A 27,137-nucleotide genomic window follows, 5' to 3' on the forward strand; every position below is an offset into this window, starting at 1 on the left:
CCCTTTATAACCATAATGATATCATTAACTTTTGTTTCTTTGTTTTGTCCTGGGGATTGAACTCAGGAGCTATCATTAACTTTTAATAAAGTGACCAAATGTTACATACCTGTGAATTAAAAGCATTTTTGTTAATTTTTTTTTCCAGGATAGTAGACGTATTACAGATATAAATCATTCAATACATGTGTGGCTAAGTTTAGCACACTTGAGTATTTTCTCTTTGAAAAATAATTACCAAAATGCCATTCCTCATTACAGCCATTCCTCATTTAATAACCAAGTTATGGTTCTGTGACTGGGTGAATCATTAACTGAATTGGTCGCTAAATGAGGACTTTTATATAGTATGAACATTACGATATTCAGAACAAAGAAATGATTAAAGGAAACTCCAATTTGATGGCTGCTTTTAGTTGTGTAACTCCTACATGCAGTACTGTAATATATAACAATATAAAACTGCAGTACTGTATAAACAAGGTATACTGTATAAAAGGCATTAAGGCTCTATAAACAAGATGTACAGAACTGTGCAAAAAAAAAAGAAGCCGTTAAGTCCAAATAGCATGCCTTAGTTCTAATTCTGAATTATTGTTTAACAGGTAGGTCATTAAATGAGGAATATCTGTGTATCAAAATGCAATTTCAAAACACTTAGCCAGCTGGGCACAGTGGAACATGTCTGTAATTCCAGCTACTCAGGATGCTGAGGCAGGAAGATCGCAAAATTGAATCTAGACTTGGGAATTTAACAAGATCACTCTGACTCAAAATAAGATAAAGGGGCTGGAGATGTAACTCAATGATGCAGTACTTAACTAGCATGTGCAAGAGCCTAGCAAAACAAAAATAAAATAGCCATAGCTAAACCCTGATGACACTTTTTACCAGTCCTAAAATTCTTTTTAAAGAAATTTCTCTTTCAGTGTTTTTAGTTAATGTAATTCCATATAGGTATATGTATGGGTGTGTGTGTGTGTGTGTGTGTGTGTGTGTATAATCTCCTCTTGTTCCATTAGGATCAGGCAGCTAGAGACATGAAGAGGCTTGAAGAAAAGGACAAGGAAAGAAAAAATGTAAAGTAAGTTGTTTTCTTCTCCCTTCACAAAAGTTACAAGAAAAATACAGTATTACAAAGCTTTTTCCCCCAAAATTTACAGAGAAAAAAAATCAAGTATACAGATATATTTGCTTTATGAATCCTTGTATCTTGAGTAGTTCTGTAGATCACTGAAGTCTTTGTTTTTGCAGTAATTAAAAGAAATTCTGGGCTGGGGATTTAGCTCAGTGGTGCCACCGCCTGCCTTGCAAATGCAAGGTCCTGAGCTTGATCCTTATTACCAAAAGAAAAAAGACATTCTGTCTGACAGAATAGCATTTGATCTTCAACTATAAGAATTGTTTAGTAAACATAAATAAATTACCCTGGGTGTTAGGCTTAATTACTAAAGTATGGGTTCATTGTACTGTTTTGCCCCATTATTAATGTAAAATAGATTAATGTTTGTATGATTATAAGAAGTAATGGTGATATCATAAAACTATATATATATTTAAAACTATATATAATATTAGAAATAAAACCTAATTTTGTTTAAAGTGTGACATCATGCTTTAGCAACTATAATAAAAAATTGAATACTTGGGCCAGGGATTTAGTTTAGGGGTTCCTCCGCCTGCCTCACAAACGCAAGGACCTGAGTTCCATATTCAGTACCAAAAAAAAAAAGCACAAAAACTGAATACTTCATTTTCTGGGAAAGAGAAGTCACCTCTTTCCCCTTGCTGAATATACTCCTAAGGCTTTTTCTGCCAGTCACAGCTGGACTTTTTTCTCCTTTACTTGACAATCAGTACTTTAAGCCCTTCCCAAGATTCCTGTTCCATATGACAGTTCAGCTCTCTTTTAGTGCTTATGTGTATTGCATCCTCTTCCAGTTTCCTTATAACTCCCGAGGGAAGCAGAAAGTGGCAGTGGTTTCCTTCTCTGTGTGAAGTGCTTAGGAGTCTTAGTTCCAAACTCATAAAGGGGTTAATGTAGTTTTTCTGTCTCCATCCCCAAGGTAACTGATTTTGGGTTTTTTGTTTGTTTGTTTATTTTGGTGCCCGAACTTGGGTCCTTGAGCTTGCAAGGCAGTCACTGGAACCACTGAGCAAAATCCCTGGCCCTGGTAACTGATTTTGAATCAAAGCAATTATTGTAGAGCTAGACTTGAGGGGACAATAAGAAAATTGTGACATTCTCTCTAATGTATGCTAAGTACAGGATTTTTTTTTTCTTTATAATATGAAATACTTTGCATAACTGCATTTTGTTTGTCGTATGGGTTGACAAGGCTTAGAATCCTTTGGTATCTTCAGAAAGTTTTTACTCCCTCTATCCATGTCAGTAATAGATGTTTCTATCCTCTCAAAAGAAATGCAAAGTGGAGATCATAGAGTGAAACCGCATGTCAGTGATTTGTGGATAGTTCACAGTGTGCTTATTGCTGCTTTGTTATTGTTAGTGTTGAGAGTTCCTATATTGTATGGAATTCAACACTAATCTGCTGTAAGTATGGAGCTGGGTATGTGGAACATTTGCAGGGAAGTTTGTTTCTCCGCTTGTTTTTCCAGGGGTATTCGAGATGACATTGAAGAGGAAGATGACCAAGTGAGTTCTTATGCAGTATTTCTATCTTTTATTTTTACCCCACAAAGTCTATACTGGGGACAAGCTAGAGCTTGCCTTCACTGAAATTACCACTCCTGACATTTAGCAGGGAATGTCATTTGACTTGCTCCTTTTCTCCCCATGTTACTGGTTTGTAATATAATATTGAGAGTCACATAGCTTTTCCCATGTTGAAGATGGAATGAATGTTTGATCAATTGACATCAAAAATAAGTGTGAGCTTTATTCATCTTGCTTTTCTTAAATCCAAGATTAATGTTTATTCTGATAAATCAGTAGTGGTGTGGAATCTACTGATGGCCTCTAGCAACATCTGACCTCTACCTTTTTCTAAAGGTTCTGTTTGTGATTCTTGTTTCAAAAGGTCGGACATTAATAACTATTAGTATTTCCCTTTGTTCAGTTGTGGGATGGTGAGAGCCAGAGTGAACAGTAGCCCTTTCCAGGTTTGTGACCTTTCTATTCAGTGTCAACTTCCAAACTTGGATTGATAAAGCTACAGCATATGTTTTCCAGCTTTAGGCAGGGTAGGCAGAGTCACCCACCCAACCCCTAGGAAGGCTGTGGAACAGGCAGATTTATAAATCTTTTCTTAAATTAAGTCACTTTGTAGTACTCATTCATTTCTTCGGATGGTCCTTCGAATACTGATATAAAGGAATTATTGCTAGTAAAAGTCTAGCCTTACTTGGTAGGTATTTAAACTATGAATATTCTGATACACTCGATTACAAGAGTAGAAATGTTCTCAGCTATACTTGGGTGTGATTATGTTCTTGTGCTTTCCTGCAGGAAGCTTACTTTCGATACATGGCAGAAAACCCAACTGCTGGTGTGGTTCAGGAGGAGGAAGAAGACAATCTGGAATACGATAGTGATGGAAATCCAATTGCACCCTCCAAAAAAATAATCGATCCTCTTCCTCCCATTGATCATTCTGAGGTATGAGGTTTCTTGCTGAATTTGATTCTTGTTTCAAGTTGGTACAGTTTTCTTTAGCTTTAATATTTAGGTTTCCCCAATATCTGTGGACTCATGTCATGAGAATATTTGTACTTTGGGGTCTTATCATCTCTGCTAAGTGGTTGGGTCAGAAATTCCATGAGGCTTTCACAGTTTATGTTATTAAAAATTGAATCACAGCTGGGTGGTGGTGCATTTCTGTAATCCTCAACATTCTGAAAGATTGAGGCAGAAGGATCAAAAGTTTGAGCTTAGCCTGGACAACTTAGTGAGACCTTATCTCAAAATTTTAAAAAAAGGGCTGGGGACATAGCTCATTGTGAAGGCCCTTGGTTTAGTCCACAGTACTAACCCCCAAAAGATGAATCTATTATTTTTTTTCATTGTTTCAAAATTTTAAATTGGCCTTAAGCAGTTGTACTTGTTTTCCAAGACTAACACCTTTTCTATTTTGGTTGTTTTGAGACAGGGTGTCAAAACATTTTAGCCTGACCTTGATCTCACTATGTAGCTCCAGCTGGCCTTGAACTTGAAGCAATCATCCTGTCTTAGCCTCCCAAGTGCTAGGTTTACAGATATGTATAACCATATCCATCTTTACCCTCCTTTCACATGGGCTCTTGGAACTGAATATTTTTTGTTTTTATTTTATGTTACCTAGGGATTGAATCCAGATGTACCCTAACACTGAGCAACATCCCCAACCCCCCCTTTATTTTCTTTTTTTTTTTGAGTGAGGGTCTCACTAAATTGCCTAGGCTGGGCTTGAATTTGTGATCCTCCTGCCTCAGCCTCCAGGTGCTAGGTTTCCAGATACATGCCACCATGCCCCACTGCATTTATTTCTAACTGCTCTAAATATTTACTCTTGCTTCCAGATCTGTGGCAGGTAGAGTGTGATTCTTCAAAGTAGAGCCAGAAATTAGTTTGCTTAAGTCAAAAGGAAATAAAGCTATCAGTATACCCCCTTGAAAAAAATACCAGTTTTTTCTCAGGTTAAATATCAGTCTAGATCTTGGGCTGGGGATTTAACTCAGTGGCAGTGCACCTGCCTTGCAAGCACAAGGTCTGGAATTTAATCCCCAGTACACCCCCCAATCAGTCTAGATCTATATACTATAGTGACTCTAGATCTAGCAAACCTATGGCATGCACGTTATTTCTCTTTTAAAAGATGTTAATGTATAAGTTGCTTTTCCTAAACAAAAACTTCAGTATTTAGATTTAATTGCATTTGAAATAAGTGGGTTTTGGGTTGTAGTTTAGGGACTCACCTCTAAGAGATTTGCCATCACTGATCTAGAGCATTGGTTCTCAAGTGCATATCAAAGAATCTATAGAGTCAAAGAATTTTTGTAGGGCTGGGGATTTAGCTCAGTGGTGCCACCATCTGCCTCACAAACTCAAGGTCCCATTTGCCTTTGTGGGGGAGGGGGTTGAGACAGGGTCTCACTGTGTAGTTGAGACTGACCTGGAACTTACTATGTAGCCCAGGCTGGTCTCAAACTCAAAGCAATCCTCCTGCCTCAGCCTCCCAAGTGTTGGGATTACAGGTGCATGCTACCATGCCCAGCCCATTTGCCTTTTTCACTGTATAAGCATTTACATTGATAATGTAAAATCAGTGCAAAGTAAAACTACTAATCCCTTAATATGAGTCAAGGCAGTGGCACCAAACTGTTTTACTAATTATTATATTCTTCACTGCTAGATGATTATAGTGGAGGGGGTCACTTAAAATACCTGTTATTAAACAGTAAAAATTAATTTTTATTAAAAATAACTGTCCACAACAATGAACTCAATAGTTTCTCAGTACTTAAAGATAAAATTGATGATGATGTTAGAAGTTTTGATTTTGTTTTTTTAATTTTTTGAGACTCACTGTTTGCTAAATTGTCCTTGTTAGGCTCAAACTTGTAATCCTCCTATAATATATGAGATGTATGAACTTTCTACATGCTGTCTCTGAATAAATATTTCTTGGATGATCAGTATATGATGTTATAGAATTATGCATGAGTAAAAGCATGTATCAAAATACATTCAGGAGGCTGTGGCAGGAATATTACAAATTTAAGGCCAGCCAGGGCAACTTAGTGAGACCCTGTCTCAAAATAAAAAAGCCTGGGATTTAGTTCATTATGAAGATTCTGGGTACAGTTCCAAGAATTGCAAAAATAAACACAAAACCCACCATAGACCAATGGCTCATAATGTAACTGAGTGTAACAAGTTTGCGGTTTCAGATTACACAACAGAAATAACCACTGTCAGGTTGTAATGTATCAATATCAATAAAGAATAGAAATTTACAAGTACATGATTAGACTAGGAAAATACTCTTGCCTTTTGGGGCAGGGGATACTGGGGATCAAATTGGGTCCTTGCGCTTGTGAGGCATATGGCAGAACCACTAAGCTAAATCCCCAGCCCTCTTCCCTTTTTCAACTACATGTCTTTGGGCAGGCAGATTTTCTTCATGGATTTTAAGTTAAACTTCAGAGAGATTTGCAAATACGTAATGCCATTCTCGCTAAAATTTTTAGGTGTTTCCAGAATTAGGAAATTTTTGATCATCTATAGGACATTAAATTCTCCTTTTAAAAAAGTTATAGACTATTGTGATGTCAAAAGGACAATTAATTTAAACAAATTTTTACATGATGATGTGCTTGTGCTTTGTATCCCCAATACAAAGCTGGGAAGTGAGTATGAGAACTGGTTGCCTCTGTCTTTGGAATTAAAAATACTCAGTCATATATATTTTTAAAAAAATTTTATTGGTGGGCCGTGGATTTAGCTCAGTGGTGCTGCTGCCTGCCTTGCAAGCACGAGGACCCAAGTTAGATCCCTAATACCAAAAAAAAAAAAAAAAATGGGGGGTACCTGTTTGTAGTATGTAATGCTTACATTTGTCATGGAGGGTTGGTACATGTACGTAACATCTCTGTTCTTTTTCCCCTCTTTTTCTCAACCTCCTCTCCATCTCTTGATTCCCTTCCCTTTTGCAAAAGATCTATCTTCCTATTTCCTATGGTCATACATTTTTTAAAGTTACATAAATAGACTTCTTTTTTTAAAAAAAAAAAAAGTAGACCTAAGCTGAGGATGTATGTAGCTCATTGATAGTGACTGCCTAGCATATATGAGGCCATGGGTTCAATCCCTTATACCACCACCCACCGAAAAAAGTAAAAAAAAAAAAAAAAATAGTATTTCTTTTTCTTCTTTTTTTTTTTTGTAAAGTGGATCAAACTTGGGACCTTTGATCTTGCGAGGCAGGTGGCGATGTCACCACTGAGCTAATCCCTGGCCCATAATAGTGTTTCTTCTAAAGGCAGAACTATCTAAAAAGGAAGTACTAAAAATGTTTTTAAATGCCTAAAGCTAGGTGAACAAACGGTTTAATCAAAAAAAGTAAATATCTTGAAATATCTGTACTTGTTCTCTGAAGGCTTTGGCATTATAAAGATTCCTTAATTTGCTTCCAAGATTCTTCAAATTTAAGGTGCCCTTAATGTGTCTTTAGGAAGTAGGTTGGTGTTTTTATTGAAACTAGGAATAGGAAAAGACATGCGTTATATTTTTGGTGATGTATGTCAAGAATAAATTAATTATATTGGTCTTCCTGTGAGGAATGGCTTTATTTATATTATATTTGTAAAAGGTTATTTTGCATTAAAATCAAACTTACAGGATTGACTCTTGAATTCTAGACTAACTTTGAATAATTGGACCTGCAGATTGACTACCCACCATTTGAAAAAAACTTTTACAATGAACATGAGGAGATAACCAACCTCACTCCACAGCAGTTAATAGATCTTCGGCATAAGCTCAATCTTCGGGTAAGATAATCATTAAGCATGTGTTCTTATGTTAATGATAATTAGTCCAGGTCTAATATTCGTACTTAAACTAATAAACTTGGATTTCATTCTTAATGGTCCCTGAGCTGTTTTTGCTAGAATAATAATTATATTCCTTGGGCTTATGTATCTTGGTTTAATTGTTTTTGTCATCCAGATATTTTTAAGATTGAATATTCTTTTCTGTTGTGGGAAGAGATGACCACTGTTTCAAAATGCACTTACACTAATTTCAGAACAATGGTTTAAATTGTCCACCAAGAAGTTTTGAGTTGCTCACTGGCCATATTGTTTAGGATGCTACTAAATGGTGGTTGATGAAACTCAGATGATGTGCTGATCTGCTATTTGTAAGGACAACTTTCTGGCCTGTGTCTACCTTATTAGTTACATGGTGTTTGAAATTTTCAATTTTCGAAGGGGTGGAATGTATATGCACCTCTGTGTGTGTGTGTGTGTGTGTGTGTGTGTGTGTGTGTTTGTACTTGTCTGTTGTCCCAGAGATTAACCCTTTCCAAAAAATCTTTTAATGAAATCCTGATTGGAAATGTCAGCATCACTGGAGAAACATTAAAAGGTTACCACTGTTGGAAACAGAATAGAGGTTATAAGCCCCATTGTTCACCTGCACACAATTGTAACAGTTTTGGGCAGTAGCTGAACCATCAGTAGGAAAGACACTAACTACTCAAGCAGTAGTAGATTGTATCTTTGCAACCAGTTGGTATAATCTTCTCTTATTTGCACTTACTTACAATTTTTAATTTTTTTTCTACCATCTGGTTAATATTTATGACATATGGTAAAAAATTACATTAATGTCTTTCTACAATCTGCTTAATAGTTTTTCTTCCATTTATTTCTAATGAAAGAATTTTATTTTAAGAATTTTTAGGTACTTTATCATGTAAAATCATGACAAAATCTCAGGAATATTTGTTGTAGAGTTGTTTATATGAGATCCTCACACTATTCAAGGTTTTGCCTTTTCAGTGGTATACTTTTGGCTACAGATTTAAGGTTTTACTTCTTCATACTCAAGCTAAAATGCTAGATCCAGGCATGTACTGTTGAATTTTAAATGCTATTTATGTTGAAGTCATTCCTGGGAGTTGTCTTTATCTCTAGGTCTCTGGTGCTGCACCTCCTAGACCAGGAAGTAGTTTTGCTCATTTTGGATTTGATGAACAACTTATGCACCAGATTCGGAAATCTGAGTACACACAGCCCACTCCGATACAGTGCCAGGTAAGTAAACTAAAACGAAAGGGAAATGGAGTAGAATGGTATTTTGTGACTATATTTAGTTAAGTCAAAGGAGTTTTTAAAAATGCTGATATAGTTAGAAGGTGTTAGTCTTCAATTTTTCTTGTAATGTGGGGTAGGGGAACCATATACGCAACCCAAGGGTATTTTCAAAACTCTCACAAATATGAGGCCGAGCATGGTCGTGCACGCCTGTAATCCCAGCACTTGGGAGGCAGGAGGATCGCTGTGAGTTCGAGACCAGCCTGGGGTACATAGTGAGTTCCAGGTCAGTCTTAACTGCATAGAGAGATCCTGTCTCAAAAAAAAGTAAATATGAGTTATTTACTGCTCTTTTTTTTTGTTACTGGGGATAAAATTGGACCTTGCACTTGCAAGGCAGGTGGCATACTACTCTTAACAAGTTGCTAAGTGGCTAGGACATGTTTTTATGTACCTGATGAGTACTTATAATTATGATATGAAGAAAATAACTTAATAGAATTAGACCTTGGGCTGGGGATTTAGCTCAGTAGTTCCGCTGCCTTCCTTGCAAACACAAGGTCCTGAGTTCAATCCCTAGTACAAAAAAAAGAATTAAACCTAACATAAAAGATTTGTACAGGACAAATTTAGCATTATCACTAACTAAAATTCTTTGGTCTGCAACTTGAAATTTTTCATTTATTACTAAAAGTGATGGCTTCTCTTTCTTGTTCATATATGGGACTCATTCCTGCACAGAAAATAGGATTGGTTGTATTTTCTCAATGGGAAAAAAAATTTTTTTTAATTTTAGCAACTACTTTTGTTGTTGTTTTGTTTGTTTCTTTGTTTTTTGAGACAGGATCTGACTCTCAAAAAAGGGCTGCAGGGCCAGATATTTAGCTCAGTGGTGCCACCACCTGCCTCACCAAGTGCAAGGTCCCAAGTTCAATCCCTAGTATAAAAAAAAAAAAGTAAAAAAGGGTGGGGGGTGCTGTAGTTCAGACTGGCCTTGAACTAACAGCAGTCCTGCCTCTGTGTCCTGAGTGCTGAAATTACAGGCATGCACCACAAATCCTGGTTAACAGCCATTTTGATTATAAATTAGTTTTTTATTTCTGTGTATCAAGAAGTAGTCATTCATATTCTTTAAATAGTAGGTGAGCTGTCTGAAGGCAGTGATATTTTTTCTATAAGTCCAGAAGCTTATGAGACTGTCAACTGTTTTTGCACTGTTTCATAACCCAGAATCCAGAAGCTTATGAAATTGTCAACTGTTTTCTCACTGTTTCATAGCCCAGAATATTTTTGTTCCATTGGAAATTAATGTTATTAATAGTCATTTATTCTTCCCCAGGATTTCCTTCAGTTCAGCTTAGAATTGAAATTTGAGAGTGAGTACACTTTTATTTTTCTGCAGGGTGTACCTGTGGCATTAAGTGGTAGAGACATGATTGGTATTGCTAAAACAGGCAGTGGGAAAACTGCAGCTTTTATCTGGCCCATGTTGATTCATATAATGGACCAGAAGGAATTGGAGCCAGGTGATGGACCAATTGCAGTGATTGTGTGTCCTACGAGGGAGCTTTGCCAGCAGGTATGTATGTGCTTTATATAGAATGCCTGTTTCTTCATGAAGGGATTTTTATTTTTAATTGTGATAAAGTACACATAAAATTGATCATCTTGACATTTTTTTTTTTTTTGTACTAGAAATTAAACCCAAGGCTTTTGTGCTGAGCTACTCCCCAGGCTTGTTTTAATTTTTATTTTGGGATAAGAGTCTTGGGTCTTGTTAAGTTACCTAGATTTGGCTTGAACTTGTGATCCTCCTGCCTCAGTCTTGCAGTGTTGTGATTTATCGGAGTGTGCCACCACACCTGACTCAGTGTTAAGCAATTTTAAATGTACAGTTCAGTGACATTAAGTATATTCTTATTATTGTGCTAACAGGAAACTTTTGAAAAGTTCTATGTGTTATACATTTTTTGTGCTACCAAAAATGTACTTTTCTACTATTTTAAGAGGATAAAAGTATTATGAGAATTGTTTGTATTATATGCTTGTAATATTTTCTCTGGGGTGAATTAACTTTTCTTTATAGAAAGGCGATGACAGGATCAGGAAGAGAAGTGAAAAAAGTGAATAATCAAGGCAAAATTTTTAGCCTGGTTTTATGAATAAAACTGATTTCAAACTCATAAAAATGAGTTTAACCCTAACCTTAAAAAAGTTTTAATTTTTTTTTTCTTTTGCGCATGTTAGACATTCCCTCTAACACTTAATTGTATCTTCAGTCCATTTTCAAATCTTACTTTGAGACAAGGTCTTGCTAAATTGCCCAGGTTGTCCTTGAACTTAGTTCTCTGCCTCCTGAATAGACGGGATTTTAGGTGTTTGCACCATGCACATCTTTGTTTGATACCACATTTAGTTTTTTGGAACTCCATTTTGGTTTGCGATAGAGGTATCTGTTGTCACACTTTATTGATATGTTATGAACAACTTTGTAGATCCATGCCGAATGTAAGCGGTTTGGGAAAGCATATAATCTTCGATCAGTGGCTGTATACGGAGGAGGGAGCATGTGGGAGCAGGCCAAGGCACTTCAGGAAGGGGCAGAGATTGTTGTATGTACCCCAGTAAGTATCTTTTGTAAATGACTTCTCAGCCTCCCTTAGTGTGGAAAATATGGTTATTTTTGAAGAGAATTTCCCCTAAAATGTGGTAAGTCAGAGTTGAGAATATGCTGATGAAGGGTAGCCTCTAATTTTGTTTTAATTTTGATTGGCAATTCAGTAAGACTACCAGATACATATTAGCAGCTATGAGTTCCCCTCTATTTCAAATAGTTTTACTTGTACTCTCGTAGGAAATGGATCCATGGCTATCAAGAGCTTCAAGAATGAGAAAAATTCAGGATGGTCAGAACTGTTTACAAGTTTGTAATCTAGGGTCAGAGATTTAGCTCAGTGGTACCACTGGCTGCCTTGAAAGCGCAAGGACCTGAGTTCAATCCCCGATACCAAAAAAAAAAATAAATAAATAAAAATAAGGTTTTAAATCAGGTCATTTCAGAATGCCTTCCAGAAATAGTTCTGGCTACTGAACTACAAAATTTAAATCACTATTAATATAAAAGAAGAATTGAGTTTTTCACAGTTTCTGTTCCTTGGTCTGTGTGATATGCAAAATTCAAGGCTGTTGTACCATATCTGTTACTAAGACTGAAGAGCAGTACCTTTGCCAGGAGAACAGTTTTGTTGTTTTGTTTTTTGGTACCGAGGATGGAACTTGGGTTCTTGTGCTTGTGAAGCAGGTGGCAGCACCACTGAACTAAATCGCCAGCCCACCAGGATTGCAGCTTTGAAAGTCCTTGTAAATGCCTTCAGTTATACTTCTATTCGAGGGTGGGGGATTTAGCTCAGTGGTGCCACAACCTGCCTCGAAAGTGCAAGGTCCTGAGTTCAATCCCTGGTACCAGAAAAAGCCCAGACAGTTGTACTTATATTCATTTTGTGGATCTCATAGGGTCGACTGATTGATCATGTGAAGAAGAAAGCTACTAATCTTCAAAGAGTCTCTTACCTTGTGTTTGATGAAGCAGATCGAATGTTTGACATGGGATTTGGTATGCCTTGGATACCAGTTTCTTTGTCCCTATTTTTCCATTTCTTTCTAGATTTAAGCAATGTTTTTCTCAGCATGAGAGAAACTAAAATATTCCTGGATAGGGTTAGACTATAGAAATATAGCTAATACATTATTTTTAGGAATTTTATCAAGAAAAATGTTGGTTTTGATTGGGTTGAGGAAAATCGAAAGTGGCTTTGTATATAGGGGGAATATTTTTCTCTGTCCTTCCAGTTTCATTCATGTCTGTGATGTGAAAGTTAAGGACTGAATCCTTGTGTAGGTAAATGTCAAATCACACAAAGTCCCTTTGCTTTCCTGTCCTTGACTTTCTCAACTTTATAAACTTTTAAATAACCATATGTACTAATTGGAAGGAAAGCTATTTGGAGTTTCAGATTGAATGATGCATCAAAAGAGCTTTAAAGTTTTCTTAGTTCTTATAACTTTTGAGGATTTTACTTAAATTTAATTATTTTTTCTAGGCTTTCCAAACTATATTAATGGGGTTATAATATTAATTTTACTGTTCTTCTTCTAGAGTACCAGGTTCGATCCATAGCAAGTCATGTCCGTCCTGACAGACAGAGTATGTATGAAGCAGCTTTATTATAAAACTATTTGTACTCAGAACACCTATTTTAAAAGCACAGTTATAGAAGCAAAAATGGCCACATGTATACTTGAGAACCATAAAGGGGAAGGTAATGACCATTTATATGGCAGAATCCTAGAGATCATAGGATATAATTACTTGTTTTGTAAATGAAAAAAATCAAGTCTCAAGAAATTAGTTTCTTGCCCCTGTTTATGCAGTTTCATCAGTGGATAGAAACATTGCACAGTACACATCTGCTTATTTGAAGTAAAGAGCCTTTGTCTGAACTATGCTAACACTTCAATTTTTAAACTAAAGAAATCTTTATTTTTTAAACTTCTAAAATTTAAAGTTCAGATGGATTTATGTTAAATAATTCTTAATGTCAAGAATGCTTGGTGGGTATTTAATACATAAGTCATGCTATTTCTTTAATATAATGTACTTTGCCTTCTAGCTCTCTTATTCAGTGCAACTTTTCGGAAAAAGATTGAAAAATTGGCCAGAGACATCTTGATTGACCCTATTCGAGTCGTGCAGGGAGATATTGGAGAGGTAACTGGAAGCAGGGCTAGATGGGACCCCAGTGGGTTATTTCTCACAGAGACAATAGAGTTAATTTCTTACTGTTGAGATAAAAGACTTAAAATAGGTTTACAGATGAGGCAACATGTTTGAGATTTATTTTAAAATACACAAGTTGAGAGAATAAGTGAAACAAGATTGGCAAGATGTTGATAACTGTTGAAAGCCAGTAGTTGGTATATGGGAATTGGTTTTATTTCACTTTTTTTTTTTAATGTTAAAAAATTTCAGAAGTTTTAAAAAAAGCTTTTAAAGAAATGAAAGGGTTTGTCTAGAAGACTACCAGTGAATTAGGGTGGAACTGACATTTTAAATGACTGAGAAGCCTGCACAGAATGGAGTGGGATAAGACGAAGGGCCTGGTGGGAATAACTTAAGGTTTGATTTCCTGTCTATACATATATCTTATTTGGAAAATTTCCCTGAATTGGGATTTGAAATCCAGTAAAGACTGCTTGGAGAATTCCCTCAGCTCCTTGCCATGATCCGTTTTGTTTTGTTTTTGTATTTTTTAGAAAATACTTTTTTAGGGCCGGGGATTTAGCTCAGCAGTTCGGTGGACCTGAGTTCAGTCCCTGGTACCAAAAAAAAAAAGAAAGAAAATACTTTTTTAATAACTTGACACAATTGTATATATCTGTGGGGTATAGCATGACATTTCAATACATATACACCATATGTGATGGCCAGATCATGGTAGTTGGCATATTCATCACCTCAAACACTTTCCTGAAAACATTGAAAGTTCTCTGTAGCTGTTTTTGAAATATGTAATTAATTTCCCCCAAAATACTAGGGTTTAAAACTAGGGTACTGCACTGAGCTGCATCTGCCAGCCCTTTTTTATTTAGTTTGGGACAGGGTCTCTCATTAAGTTGCCCAGGCTGGGTTCAAACTTGTGATTCTCCTGCTTTGGCCTCCCAGAGTACTAGTATTACAGGTGTGTGCTACTGTGCCACACCTTGTAAGTAATTATTGCCAGCCTTAATTACTTTCCATGTTTATTGTTAAGGAAAGTTTTTGTACAGTTAGGGTTTTGACATGGTCTAGTTTTTACTTTTGAGTGTCTTCTATTTACATGTATAAATTGTATTAAAAACAGTTGTGGAAGGGGGCCTGAAAATGATTTTACTTCATTAGAAATAATCTGAATGGGCATTTTAAAAAGTATGGCATTTGTGGGCCAGGGACATAGCTCAGTGACACCACACCTGCCTGGTGTGTGCAAGGTTCTGGGTTCAGTTTCTGGTACTAGAAAAAGGCATTTGTATGCATTGGGTCATTCAAATTTATACATAAATATATATACAGAGTCCATTAAAAAACACATTCAGGAAAAGAAAAACATAAATATTTTAATGCTAAAGTTATTGAGACATGAATGTGGATAAAGCAGTTTACTGTGAATCTGTCTGATGTATTAAAATATTTATGCAAGTTTTTTTCTAAAGTGTGTACATTTTTTGGCACACTGTATACATACATACATGTACCCACACGTGTGTATGTGTGTGTGCGCATGTATGTATGGTACAGAGTAAGGTGGTTTGAGAAAGGAGGTAATTTTTTAGCTATACTTGACATGAAGAATAAAAGGATGAAGAGAACAGGGACTATTCAGGTCTCCTCCTCTGTGTTACCAATGTCAACAATCACCCCTTTTATGTCTTTCTTCCCAGGCAAATGAAGATGTGACACAGATTGTGGAGATTCTCCATTCTGGGCCTAGTAAATGGAATTGGCTTACCCGGCGTCTGGTGGAGTTTACTTCTTCCGGGAGTGTCCTCCTGTTTGTTACTAAAAAAGCCAATGCTGAAGAGTTAGCCAATAACCTCAAGCAGGAGGGTCATAATCTTGGGCTGCTCCATGGAGACATGGACCAGAGTGAGAGAAACAAAGTCATTTCAGACTTTAAGAAAAAGGACATCCCAGTCCTGGTGGCCACTGATGTTGCTGGTAGAGTATGAATTTCATAGTAACTCTAGTCTCTGCTCTAAGGATATTATCTTACTCTTTAATAAGACCTGTAACATCTGAGCAGACTGGTTGAAGTACTGGCCTGCTGGCCCCACTGTGCTGAGTAGCATTTTGGCACAGTGATCACAACCTGGAGCTCCAAATATCCCTTTTCACTTAGTGTTTCCCGTTCTTTGATCAAAGTATCTCTGCAGCTAGATGGCAGGGTGAGGACAGTGTCCTTACTGTGTATCTGAATATAGACATGGTTACATTGTCTTTATCTTATGATCAATGTAAATAAGATAAGTTATTGGACATACTTCATGCAAGACTAGGGAGGTTTTTGGGGTATAATTTCTCGCTTTGTTCTACAGAGTGTTTTTGATTTTTAAGATATGTTTCAATATGTAGTCCAGGGTCACCTTGAACAATGTAACCCAGACTGGCCTGAAACTCATAGTCATCCTGCCTCAGCACCTTTAGAACTGGGATTACAGGTGTATGCTATGATACTTGGCATTTTTCTCCTGAGTTTTAATAGCTATCCTTAAAACTAGTTTTTTCTTACATAAAGGAGAAAACGTCTCAGGTTTAAGATGCATCTCAGGGACAGGGATTTAGCTCAGTGGTTCCACCACCTGCCTCACAAGTACAAGATCCTGAGTTAGATCCCCAGTACCAAAAAAAAACCAAAATGATGCCTCTGAGGCTGGACACAGTGGCACGTATATATAGTCCCCACTGAGACAGAAGAATTGTACATTTGAGGCCAGTGATACATTTCATCCTGGTTTAATTTTTTAAATACATTCCAGGTCTACAAGAAGGGACCTGGCAGATTAATAATGGCAAGTCCCTTACCATTAATGGGCTAGCATTATAGAATCTATCATAATGATACTGGATAACTTAAGTGCAGCTTACCAAATCTGTGTACTCACATAAAGGAGATGATGTGGGTTCTTAGAGCTCAGGCATTTCTAATTATTTGATCTTTTGAATCTAGACAAATGAAAGAATTTGTTTACTTTTTATTTCAGCCCGTGGTCTGGACATTCCTTCAATTAAGACTGTCATTAACTATGATGTGGCACGAGACATTGATACCCATACGCATAGGATTGGCCGCACAGGAAGAGCTGGTGAGAAGGGTGTGGCCTATACCTTACTGACCCCCAAAGACAGCAATTTTGCTGGTGACCTTGTCCGGAACTTGGAAGGAGCCAACCAGCATGTTTCCAAGGAACTCCTAGATCTTGCAATGCAGGTGAGGGACTGGCCACACTTTGGATTGCCTCAGATCATACAACTAAGAAATTTCAGCAAGTAGAGAGGATAAGAGAAATTTGAGAAGAGAATGGGTAGACGGGTTATGAGGTACATGTTGCAGTTGTGGGATAATAGCATTTATCTTCTCTATCTGCTTCTCCTTTCAATAACATCTTTCATTCATTCATTCATTCATTCATTTATTTATTTATGGTTCTGGGGATCGAAGTTGGGTCCTTGCGCATGCGAGGCAGGCAGCAAAACCACTGAGCTAAATCCCCAGCCCTCAGTAACATCTTTTAAAAAGCTGTTACCTGGCTTGTGCTAATTTGTCCCTGTAATTTCTACCTACCTACCTCATAGTATATTTAGGAGTAAATTTCATCTTGAAAGGTATCTTCTGTTCTCCTTCCTGCTCTTCTCCATATCAGTCTTTTGGGGTGCTAAACATGTGATGTCTTGAAGAAAGCAGTTGTATCATGCTTCTTGAGTATTCTTTATAGACTTAAGATCTTAGACCTTGACCACATATTGATTATCCTCTTTTCAGGTGTGCCACAGTCCCAAACGGATTCTGTCAGATTGAACCTTGAGTTGTCTTTATATATACAGTCCCCAAGTTACAAATGAGTTCAGAACAAGATCTGATAGTAGGAACTGTTAAGTGTTTGTCCAGTTCATAGGCCAGCCCACACAGCTGTGTTAGCCTGTAGGTAATACAGTTGTGTGAGACTGCCTGAATTCCTGATTCTAGGCGTTAAGGACTATAGAGCAGGAGAGAGGGAAATAATGTTTTTTTTCCCTTTTCCTTAGTAGAGCGAGCTCATGCTAAAGTTTTAAACAGGGTATGTTTTTTCTTTGGCATTTTCTAACATCTCCTTTAGTGCTTCAGGTTCTCTATGCTCAACACTTTTCCCAAGCCTCTAAACTACTTTAGCAATAACATGTGATTATCACTTTAAACTCTCAAAGATGTTTGCATTCTTTGCTTTTCTTTTTTATTTATTTATTTTTGTGACTGTCTCTGTGTAGTTCAGGCTGGCCTTGAACTCCTGACAGTCTTCCTGCCTCGGTCTTTCAAGTGCTGGGATTAAAGGCATGTGCCACACCTGATGAGATGTGTTTTTTTTTGTTTGTTTTTGTTTTGTTTTTTGTACTGGGGATTGAACTCAGGTCCTTGTGCTTGCGAGGCAGGCGCTGGAATCACTGAGCTAAATCCCCGGCAAGATGTTTGTATTATTAAGAAAACGTGAATAAATCTGGTGAGCACTATTCTGGCAGTGAGCAAGTTCATGAAAACTTTTAGGCTCTGTGGGTAAATGGTTTTCAGTTTGTAGTTACCAGTCCTTCATGGAAGTTTGTCCCTAATAAATCTGGCTTCAATCTAGCTTTTTTCCTTTACTTCTTTTATTTATTTATTTTTTGTTTGTTTTTTGAGACAGGGTCTCACTATGTAGTTGAGACTGACCTGGAACTCACTATGTAGCCCAGGCTGGTCTCAAGCTCACAGCAGTCCTCCTGCCTCAGCCTCCTGAGTACTGGGATTACAGATGTGCGCCACAACACCTGGCTTTCCTTTACTTTTGAAACCACAAGTTCTTTAAATGTTTATGTCCAATAGTATGTACAAATTGCTTTTTAAGAAATTAAAAGTAAATTCATTTTCCTCTAGGAGGTTACAAGTGGCCATAGTGACTACTAGTGTGTGTATGTGTGTGTGTTGCCTTTCTTTTTTTGTTTGTTTTTTCCCCATTGGTACTGGGGATCAAACTCCTCAGGACCTTGTGTTTGCTTGTGAGGCAGGTGGTGGCACCACTGAGCTAAATCCCTGGCCTGCTTGTCTTATTTTTTAATTTGAGACAGATCTCACTGAGTTGTTAAGTTGTCCAGGCTGGTTGTGAGCTTGTGATCACCCTCCTTCCCTTTACCTACCATAGTGCTGGGATTATGGGCATGTATCACCATACCCAACTACCACTCTCCTTTTGAAGCTGATGTATTCATTTCCCTTCTAGGAGGCAGGCCCTGGTGAAAGGAACAGTAAAGGAAGCCTTAGTTAAGCATCTAACCCTCCTGACAAATTTGGTGGGTTAAACTACCAAAAATAAATCAGTCTGTAGTTCCTGTGAACAATTCCTCCTTTGGTATAAATACAGTTAAAGATGAAACACAAAGTTCTTCCCAGTTGATTTCTTCTTCAGCCTTGTCTTTGGTCTTCTCTCCTTTTCCTGGTTTAACCTTAAATTGTGTTCAATGCAGAATGCCTGGTTTCGGAAATCCCGCTTCAAAGGAGGGAAAGGCAAAAAGCTGAACATTGGTGGAGGAGGCCTGGGCTATAGGGAACGGCCTGGCCTAGGCTCTGAGAATACGGTGAGTTCAACCTACGGCAGTACTCTTGGTATCAGTCATTGTGTTAGCACTATTCGGATCCTATGAAAGTACCAGAAAGTTCAGTGTTTAGCACTGAGCATGTATTTAATCTGGTTTGAGTCAGGGTACTACTGGTTTATAATAAAACTTACTATTAGAGAAGCATCTGTGTGTACTTGGCTAACTAGGGCTTTCTCAGGAAATTAGTCTAGATTTGCCATGGTACTAAAGTTGTTGTCCATGGATGTTCATAGGCATCCCCCGGCTCAGACTTGGTCAATCAGAAACTTCAGAGGCGGGATCCAGCAGTCTATATAATTCTTCCAACTCTATCCTATAGCCTTCTTCTGGGAAAAACTTGCCAGAGGATCACTGTACAAACTCTAGCTTGTACCTTGTCACTAAACTCAGGAATGATTGCAACAGTCTAGGGAAATTGCATCAGAGAAAAGTAAGATGAAATTTTTCTTAGAAACCAACTAACTAAAGAACTACCTTACTGTTTTCTTAATTACTCGGGTTTTTTTTTTTTCTTTTTTTTTTTAATGTGTCTTGTTATGTTGTCCAGGCTGTTCTCTTAACTCATGGGCTCAAGTAATCCTGCCTCCCTTAGCCTCCCAAGTAGGTAGCTGGGGCTATAGATATACACCACTATGGGAAACTTGTTTTTCTGTACTGTTTTGTTTGGTTTTTGTACTAGAGAGGGAACCCAGGGGTGGTCTACCACTGAGCTACATCCCCAGCCCTGTTTTGTTTTGTTCTGGAGAGCAGGGTGTTGCTCTGTTGGGCGCGCTAGGCTTGAATTTACAATCCTCCTGGCTCAGCTTCCCGACTATCTGAGGTTACAGGTGTTTATCACTATGCCCAGCTATTTTGTTCTTTGAGACATAGGATCTTCCTGTATTGTCCAGACTGGTCTCAAACTCATGGGTTTAAGAGTCCTAACAATTGAGCCTGTCAAGTAGCTGGTACACCTACCTGTTTTCTGACATGTTGATTCCTAGGCTGTGGAAGAAAATTTCCAGTTTGTATAGTGTTATGGTCAACTTGGCATCTTTAGTAAATATTCTTCCCTCGCTACAGTAATAATTATGCTGATAGCCAGTAGTTGTTGAACATTTTATATGTACCAGGGCCATTCCAAATATTAAAGCAGTTCATCTTTAATTCGGTGTTAAATACAAATAATAAAACTGAGGCACCTGCAGTTCCATACTGATGTCAAAGCAAATTGAAATCTTTAGTGATCTTAATTCAGAGCGTGGTCAGTTATGCAATATGCTATACTGGTGGTCTTTTCACATTTAATATAATTTTTATTTAATTAAATGTTTGTGTAAATAATACATGCTTAACTTTGGTCTTAAGTAGATGGCACTTCCAGGGGTAGAATTGCTGGGTATGTTTAAATGCCTCTACTTTACTGTACCTTTTTCCACAATGGACAACTTTCTAAAAATACCCAGCTCCCTTTTTAGCTCTTTCTACAGAGTTTTCAGTATGAGGCCCAGTCTTTGGTAGTTGCATTCTCACCTGTTTTCCTGTCCTCATGGATATGTTTTATTTTTTAGGATCGAGGAAATAATAACAATGTGATGAGTAATTATGAGGCCTACAAGCCTTCCACAGGAGCCATGGGAGATCGCCTGACAGCCATGAAAGCAGCTTTTCAGGTCTGAAATAAGTACTTTGTCTAAAAAACTTTGTGGTAGGGCTGGGCATGGTGGTGCACACCTGTAATCCCAGCACTCAGGAAGCTGAGGCAGGAGGATCATTGTGAGTTCGAGACCAGCCTAGACTACATAGTGAGTTGCAGGTCAGTCTCAACTACATAGTGAGACCCTGTCTCAAAAAAACAAAACAAACAAACAAACAAAAAACAACTTTGTTGTAGCTCCTGAACAGTGTTGGGGCTCTAGTCTTTCTGAGATGGTAATTGGCCTTACAGACCTCATGCTAGATTTAGGCCCTTCTCATTGCCTGGATTTCACATATGGACATTGCTTGTTTTACAGCCAAGTTCCATTCCTGTGACTAACTAGGTTGTTAAATGAATTGGTTGCCAAATGAGGAATTGTATAGAGTGTGTACATTGCAATATTCAAAACAAAGAAATGGTCAAAGGAAACTCTAAATTAATAACTTTGCTTTTATTTGCATAACTCTTAATGCAGTACTGTAATATATAACATAAAACCTACAGTACTGTACTATACAGTACAATCAGCAAAAATTATAGAAAAAGATATTGAGGTTTTATAAACAAGATTCACAAAACTGTACAAAAAAAGATGGGTTGTAAGTCCAAACAGTATACTTCAGTCATTAAAAATGTGTAGGTTGTTGTATAGGATATACCTATATAATACAGTAGCTTACCTAAAGATAGAAGTGTAGAGCTAGGGAAATCCCTTATGCTGATCGTTTGTGTCAGCAGCCAGAGCCTGAGACTGCTATACTGCAGCAGGGTCTCTTCATTCCATATCTCCACAGCCTGAGTTGTTGCCTACCTACAAGCCATAAGAGTTGAGAATAATTGCTGTCTTTTTTACTAGGATTGGTTTAATTCTGCTGTCTCTTTGTGAACTTTTTTCCCTGATTTGTTTTATTTTGAAATGGAGTTATGTTGCTCATGTTTGTTTCAAACTAATGAAATCTAGTGATCCTCCTACCTCAGCCTCCTAAGAAGCTGGAGCTACAGACATGTACCACCATATCCAGTTTTCTTTTTTTGGAAGGAGGTTATTGGGGATTAAACTTGGTTCCTTGCACTTGCGAGGCAGGAGGTAGAACCACTGAGCTAAATCCCCGGCCCACCCCTAGTTTTCTTATAAACTTAGAACTTCTTTTCCAACCTACTCTTCCACTTGGTTAGTTACCATCTGATTAACTAGCTGGGCCTTTAATTTACACGTTTTGCCTGAGTCCAGACTGATGCCTCAGTTTGGTCCCACAATTTTTTCATGTTTTATATTAATAGAAGAACTCAGAAACTCTGTTTAGGAATTTTTAAGTATCCATATTGCAAACATTATCACCTCAATGTCAATAGTCACACCTTTATTATAATCAGATTTGCTTCTAAGCCAAAATATAATAGTCACACTAAAGTGACTAGATAGAAACTAAATAGCTTTATGTCAGCTCAGGTGAGGCTTTTTTTATTGTTTTTTGTTGTGCTGGGGATCAAACTCGTGGCTTTCTGCACGCTAGGCAAGTGCCCTACTATGGAGCTGCAGTCACAGCCCATTATAGCCAGACTCTTCAAAAAGTGTTTTCTGGGGCCAGGGATTTAGCTCAGTGGTGCCATGCCTGCCTTGCAAGCACAAGGTCCTGAGTCCAGTCCCTGGTGCCAAAAAAAATGGTTTTCACAATTTTTCAAATTTTTGAATTGTAAGTAACAGGTTGCAGACCATAGATGTGTTGGACTGCTTTATACACAAAGATGCTTTTTTTTAGTTTGCCAGGCAGTAAATTTTGGTACATTAAGATCCATCTCTACAAGAACCAGTGTACCATCAGAATGGTCCCACACAAGTCATGGTCCCAAAATAAAAGCTAGTTTCTATATTCTTTACAGACTTGCCAAGCTTATATGTGTGTATACTGAGGCTTCTTGAACTTGCTATTGTACCTACTCCTGTTCTGTTGTCTCTTTCTCTTTCAGTCACAGTACAAGAGTCATTTTGTTGCAGCCAGTTTAAGTAATCAAAAAGCTGGAAGCTCTGCTGCTGGGCCAAGTGGATGGACTAGTGCAGGAAGCTTGAATTCTGTTCCAACTAATTCAGCACAGCAGGGCCATAACAGTCCTGACAGCCCTATTGCCAGTGCTGCCAAGAGCATCCTGGGCTTTGGTAATGCTGGGAATATCAGCAGTGCTCCAGTGACATACCCTTCTGTTGGCACCCAGGGAGCCAACAACGCAGCTGCAGGAAATAACAGCCGAGAAGGGATTGGGGGTGGCAATGGGAAAAGAGAGAGATATACTGAGAACCGGGGTGGCAGCCGTCACAGTCATGGAGAGAGTGGCAATCGACATGGTGATAGCCCACGTCATGGAGATGGTGGTCGCCATGGAGATGGATACCGCTACCCAGAAAGCAGCAGCAGCAGCCGTCATACTGATGGTCATCGGCATGGGGAGAATAGGCATGGAGGAGGTGCAGGCCGGCATGGGGACAGCCGGGGTACTAATGACGGTCGGAATGGAGAAAGCAGGAAAGAAGGTTGTAATCGTGAAAGCAAGATGGACCCCAAGGTGGACAGCAAGATGGACCCCAAGGTGGACAGCAAGACAGATAAGACAGCTGATGGTTTTGCTGTCCCAGAGCCACCAAAACGCAAGAAGAGTCGATGGGACAGTTAGAGGGTATGTGCTACAGTGTGAAATCAGTTCTTTAATTTTATTTTTAGAGAGATTTTGGTAACTAGGTGTCTCAGGGCTGGGTTGGGGTCCAAGGTATAAGGACCCCCTGCCCTTAGTGGAGAGCTGGAGCACAGAGACATTATGCCTTCATATGAATGATTGTTCAGATGCTTTCTTGGGAAGCTGCTTGGTCCCAGCAAGCAGAACTGGGAAGCTTCTCTTGCCTCTGGGTGAGTTGTCTGTCATGAGGGTAAGTGGAAGACGCTTGGGGGGTGGGGACCTTATAGGGCACAAAACTCACTCTAGGTTTCTAAGTAGCTTCTATTTTTTACTAAAATGTCACCTTATAAACATCCATGAATCAAATTCTTTTTCTTAGCACTCTGGCCAGGCAATCCCTTTTAGGAATTGGCTTCTGCAAACCCAGTCCATCAAGCTTTTGGGGTTGTTTGAAAAGCAGATTGGTGCTTCAAAACATTTGCAGGAAAGGGAGATGCCCAATTCTAAACAAACAAGAGTTGACGAGCTCAGGTTCTCCAGATTGTATCCAGCCCTGAGACATTTAAGAGGCAACAAACCCTTCTAGACCCAGATTCTGAGGTTCTCAGAGCCTCTGTGATTGAAGAAAAATGATGATCCTGAAGGGGTTTCCAGGATTGTTTTGGGCTGAGGTATTGCTAAATTTAAAAAACACAACAACAGCTTTTAAAGTGTTTTCTGGTTTTTTTTGTTTGTTTATTTGTTTGTAACTTAACCCAATAGAAGTCTTCTGCTGAAATGACTTTGATGATTTTTGTTCTATCTTGTTTATAAAAGGAAAATACACAAACTTCAAATTTTGTGACTTTGTGAAGGTTTCTTTAAGATGTGCATTCCTCTGCTTGCTCTCTAGTAAATGTTTTACTACAGGACCCACAGACTGCTTGTCATTTCTACCTTAAAATAGTTGGTACATATTAGGATTTAGAACAGTTCAACATGGAAATTGTTTTATTCAATAATGGAATAGGGTGGGTGAGTTGCAAGAGGTCCATATCCCTAGGAATAGGTTACAAAACACCATACTGAGGGGTTGGGGATTTAGCTCAGTGGTTCCGCTACTTGCTTTGTAAGCGCAAAGTCCTGAGTTCAATCCCTGGTACCCCCCAAAAAAATTCCCCTTAAGATTTAAAAAAGATTTGACTTTTATCCACCACTCCATGTTTTTCACAGAATGGTAATGAACACAAAAGAGCTCCTTGGTGCTTTCCTGGGTAACCACTGTACAGGTAGAAAGATGTCCTTCTCACCACTTAGGACCATTTTCCTAGCATCTTAGACTGCTGTGGTACCAAGGAGGCCAGGGTTAGCTGCACATTTTACCTACTAAGTTTTACAGTCTCCTTATTTCCGTTTGTGTTTTTTCTTCTGCTCCTTACGTTGCTGTGCTCTCTGATCCTTTTTCAGCCTGGAGTCCACCACCTTGAAATGACCTCTGACTCCAGCTGGCCGCCGCACTTTACGCCCCACACCTTTTTTGGCTACAACATAGGTGACTTGGCGTTTCTCCTTGCCAAGCCCAGCCTTCTTATACAAACTGTAGAAAGAAAAAGAGGTTAGAGGCCTACTTTCTGCTATTTAACCCTTTTGTGGGTGTCTTCCCCCAATTACCTTCTCAACCGCGCCACCTTCTCTCGTTCTGAGATGTCTACTGTGTTTACCACAGCTTCTGCCTTCTTCTTGGTCTGTTCAAGCTTCTTCAGCATCTGGGAGGGAACTTCACTCAGGTGACTGCTTCACTTTTGTCCACCCACACCTAACCTCAGGAAGCCCCCACTATTTACCCTCCGTTTCTTTCTGGCTTTGGCCTCAGCCACTTTCTTGATGGGACGTGCATTGATTTCCCGCCAGCGTTTGCGGTAGTGCTCCACTTCCTTCTTGTCAAGAGGCAGTTGTCGTATTCGGTGCTGCTTCTCTTCTTGCACAAACCAGTCTGGAAGCTCTCCCTCATCTTCATTAAATGCATACCTGGGCAGAAAGGACAGCAAGCCAATAACCAATAAAATCATTCCAGACTTCCTAAAAAGACAATCATCTGTTTAACCACATCTTGGCAGCAGCTTATGACTTTCTGGCTCCCTTACCTATTGAAGGAGTTATCTATAAGGTCCCTCTTGGCCTTTTTGGAGGAGGCAATGACAGCACCTAAAGCAAGGCCTTCAGGGTCTAGAATCCGATGTTTCACTAGAGAGAGGACAAATGTCAAACCTCAATTCTCAACACTGAAATCCCCATCCTCTCATTCTACATTGACAGAGCTCTCACCTGGGTCCTCGATAGGTACTACCTCGAATCCATCGTCATCTTTCTTAGGCCCACGGCTTCGTTTCTTACCACGGGATGGTCCCCGACTGTGGAAGAAGGCAGGACTATAAACAAATATTCCACCTTTCTATGCCACTCATATTCCACCACCTCAACCCTGCTTCCTAATTAAAACTACTTAGGAGACAGGGATGCAGCTCAGTGATACTGTGCCTGCCTGAGTTTGATCTAACAAGAAACTTAGGAACTTACAGAAATCCCTGACACCCAGGCCAATTAAATCAATCACTGATATTTTTAAAGCTTCCTATCTATAGCCAACCTTGGAAACCCCAATTTGAAGAAATTCAGATCATTGCTTTCTCTTTATCCCTTTTCCACCTGCTCAACTCACCTCTCTTCATCCTCACTGCTACTGCTCTCACTGTCTGAGCTGTCACTTCCTTCCCCTCCAGGGTCATTGGTAGCTCCTGCCCCTGAGAGAGCCTCTTTCTCAACTGGGGCCTCATTCTGGTACATGGGAAACTTCTCAGTCTTCAAACTGGAAGGTGACAGCTGTGGTGGCTCCTGCTTCTTCTGACGGTTCTTGTACAACAATTCGGCCTGACTGATCTCCAGGGCCTCATCAGCATCATCCTCAATCCAACTGAAACCATCCTGTTGGGGGAGAACCTTCAGCCTTCCATCCCCTAGGGAATGCTATTTGCCCTGCAGTCTTACCCCCAGCTTCTTACCTTTGAGAACCACAGGTTGGCTTGTTCTTCTTGCAGCACTGTCTTTTCCTCCAATGGTACCAGCAGTGGATTCTCTTTTTTCTCTTGTTTATTATCTTCTAGCTGAGCAAATCGCACACTGCAGACACCAGAGAAAGTAGGAAAGGCTCAGTGAGCAAATGCCCAGAGGCCTTGCTCCTCATACCCATTTCTAGCAATACACACACCAACGGTGTAAGCAGTCAAACCAAAGTAGGGGCACACCTTTTATAAATCCCTTACCACTGCTGGTCCTTCCGTCCCTGATGTCCCCCAACCTCTGCCAACTCTTCTGGATCCAGGTCACTATCCAGAGATGAATCATTGTCCTCAGCATCTGACACATAGATGTCATCCCTTGGCAGATCAGACAGAAGTGTGTCTGCAGCACTCATGTCCCCTCGTGTTACTTCCTCTAACAACTGAAGTTTAAAAGAAATAGAAATTGAGTACTCATAGGGGCCAGGGATTTAGCTCAGCGGTTCGGTGGCCTGCCTTGCAAGTGCAAGGACCTGAGTTCAATCCCTGGTACCAAAAAAAAAAAAAAAAAAAAAAAAAA

General features: G+C 38.9%; 2 protein-coding genes across 9 annotated transcripts in view; one reads left to right on the forward strand and one right to left on the reverse strand.

Annotated features, from left to right (window-relative positions):
• Positions 1-24,255, forward strand: part of Ddx42 (DEAD-box helicase 42) — a 46,144-nt gene extending 21,889 nt beyond the window's left edge. For all 4 annotated transcript variants that reach the window (XM_010616734.3, XM_010616736.3, XM_010616733.3 and 1 more), the window contains exons 4-18: positions 1,023-1,084; positions 2,620-2,656; positions 3,470-3,619; positions 7,387-7,491; positions 8,641-8,760; positions 10,163-10,339; positions 11,256-11,384; positions 12,274-12,373; positions 12,917-12,964; positions 13,431-13,528; positions 15,238-15,514; positions 16,558-16,784; positions 19,046-19,156; positions 20,728-20,829; positions 22,824-24,255. In XM_010616734.3, coding sequence (XP_010615036.1) covers positions 1,023-1,084; positions 2,620-2,656; positions 3,470-3,619; positions 7,387-7,491; positions 8,641-8,760; positions 10,163-10,339; positions 11,256-11,384; positions 12,274-12,373; positions 12,917-12,964; positions 13,431-13,528; positions 15,238-15,514; positions 16,558-16,784; positions 19,046-19,156; positions 20,728-20,829; positions 22,824-23,522 — 2,442 coding nt within the window. In that variant the 3' untranslated portion in view covers positions 23,523-24,255. The remainder of the gene's footprint in view (positions 1-1,022; positions 1,085-2,619; positions 2,657-3,469; positions 3,620-7,386; positions 7,492-8,640; positions 8,761-10,162; positions 10,340-11,255; positions 11,385-12,273; positions 12,374-12,916; positions 12,965-13,430; positions 13,529-15,237; positions 15,515-16,557; positions 16,785-19,045; positions 19,157-20,727; positions 20,830-22,823) is intronic.
• Positions 24,256-24,410: 155 nt separating this feature from the next.
• Positions 24,411-27,137, reverse strand: part of Ftsj3 (FtsJ RNA 2'-O-methyltransferase 3) — a 7,796-nt gene continuing 5,069 nt past the window's right edge. For all 5 annotated transcript variants that reach the window (XM_010616731.3, XM_010616732.3, XM_010616730.3 and 2 more), the window contains 8 exons: positions 26,822-27,000; positions 26,561-26,678; positions 26,221-26,483; positions 25,827-25,912; positions 25,646-25,745; positions 25,346-25,529; positions 25,173-25,267; positions 24,411-25,098 (listed from right to left, as the gene is read on the reverse strand). In XM_010616731.3, the coding sequence (XP_010615033.1) occupies positions 24,906-25,098; positions 25,173-25,267; positions 25,346-25,529; positions 25,646-25,745; positions 25,827-25,912; positions 26,221-26,483; positions 26,561-26,678; positions 26,822-27,000 (1,218 nt within the window). In that variant the 3' untranslated portion in view covers positions 24,411-24,905. The remainder of the gene's footprint in view (positions 25,099-25,172; positions 25,268-25,345; positions 25,530-25,645; positions 25,746-25,826; positions 25,913-26,220; positions 26,484-26,560; positions 26,679-26,821; positions 27,001-27,137) is intronic.

The sequence above is a fragment of the Fukomys damarensis genome, unplaced genomic scaffold (assembly GCF_012274545.1).
Source record: "Fukomys damarensis isolate Sample0158 unplaced genomic scaffold, DMR_v1.0_HiC HiC_scaffold_23, whole genome shotgun sequence".
NCBI classification, from domain to species: Eukaryota; Metazoa; Chordata; class Mammalia; order Rodentia; family Bathyergidae; genus Fukomys; species Fukomys damarensis.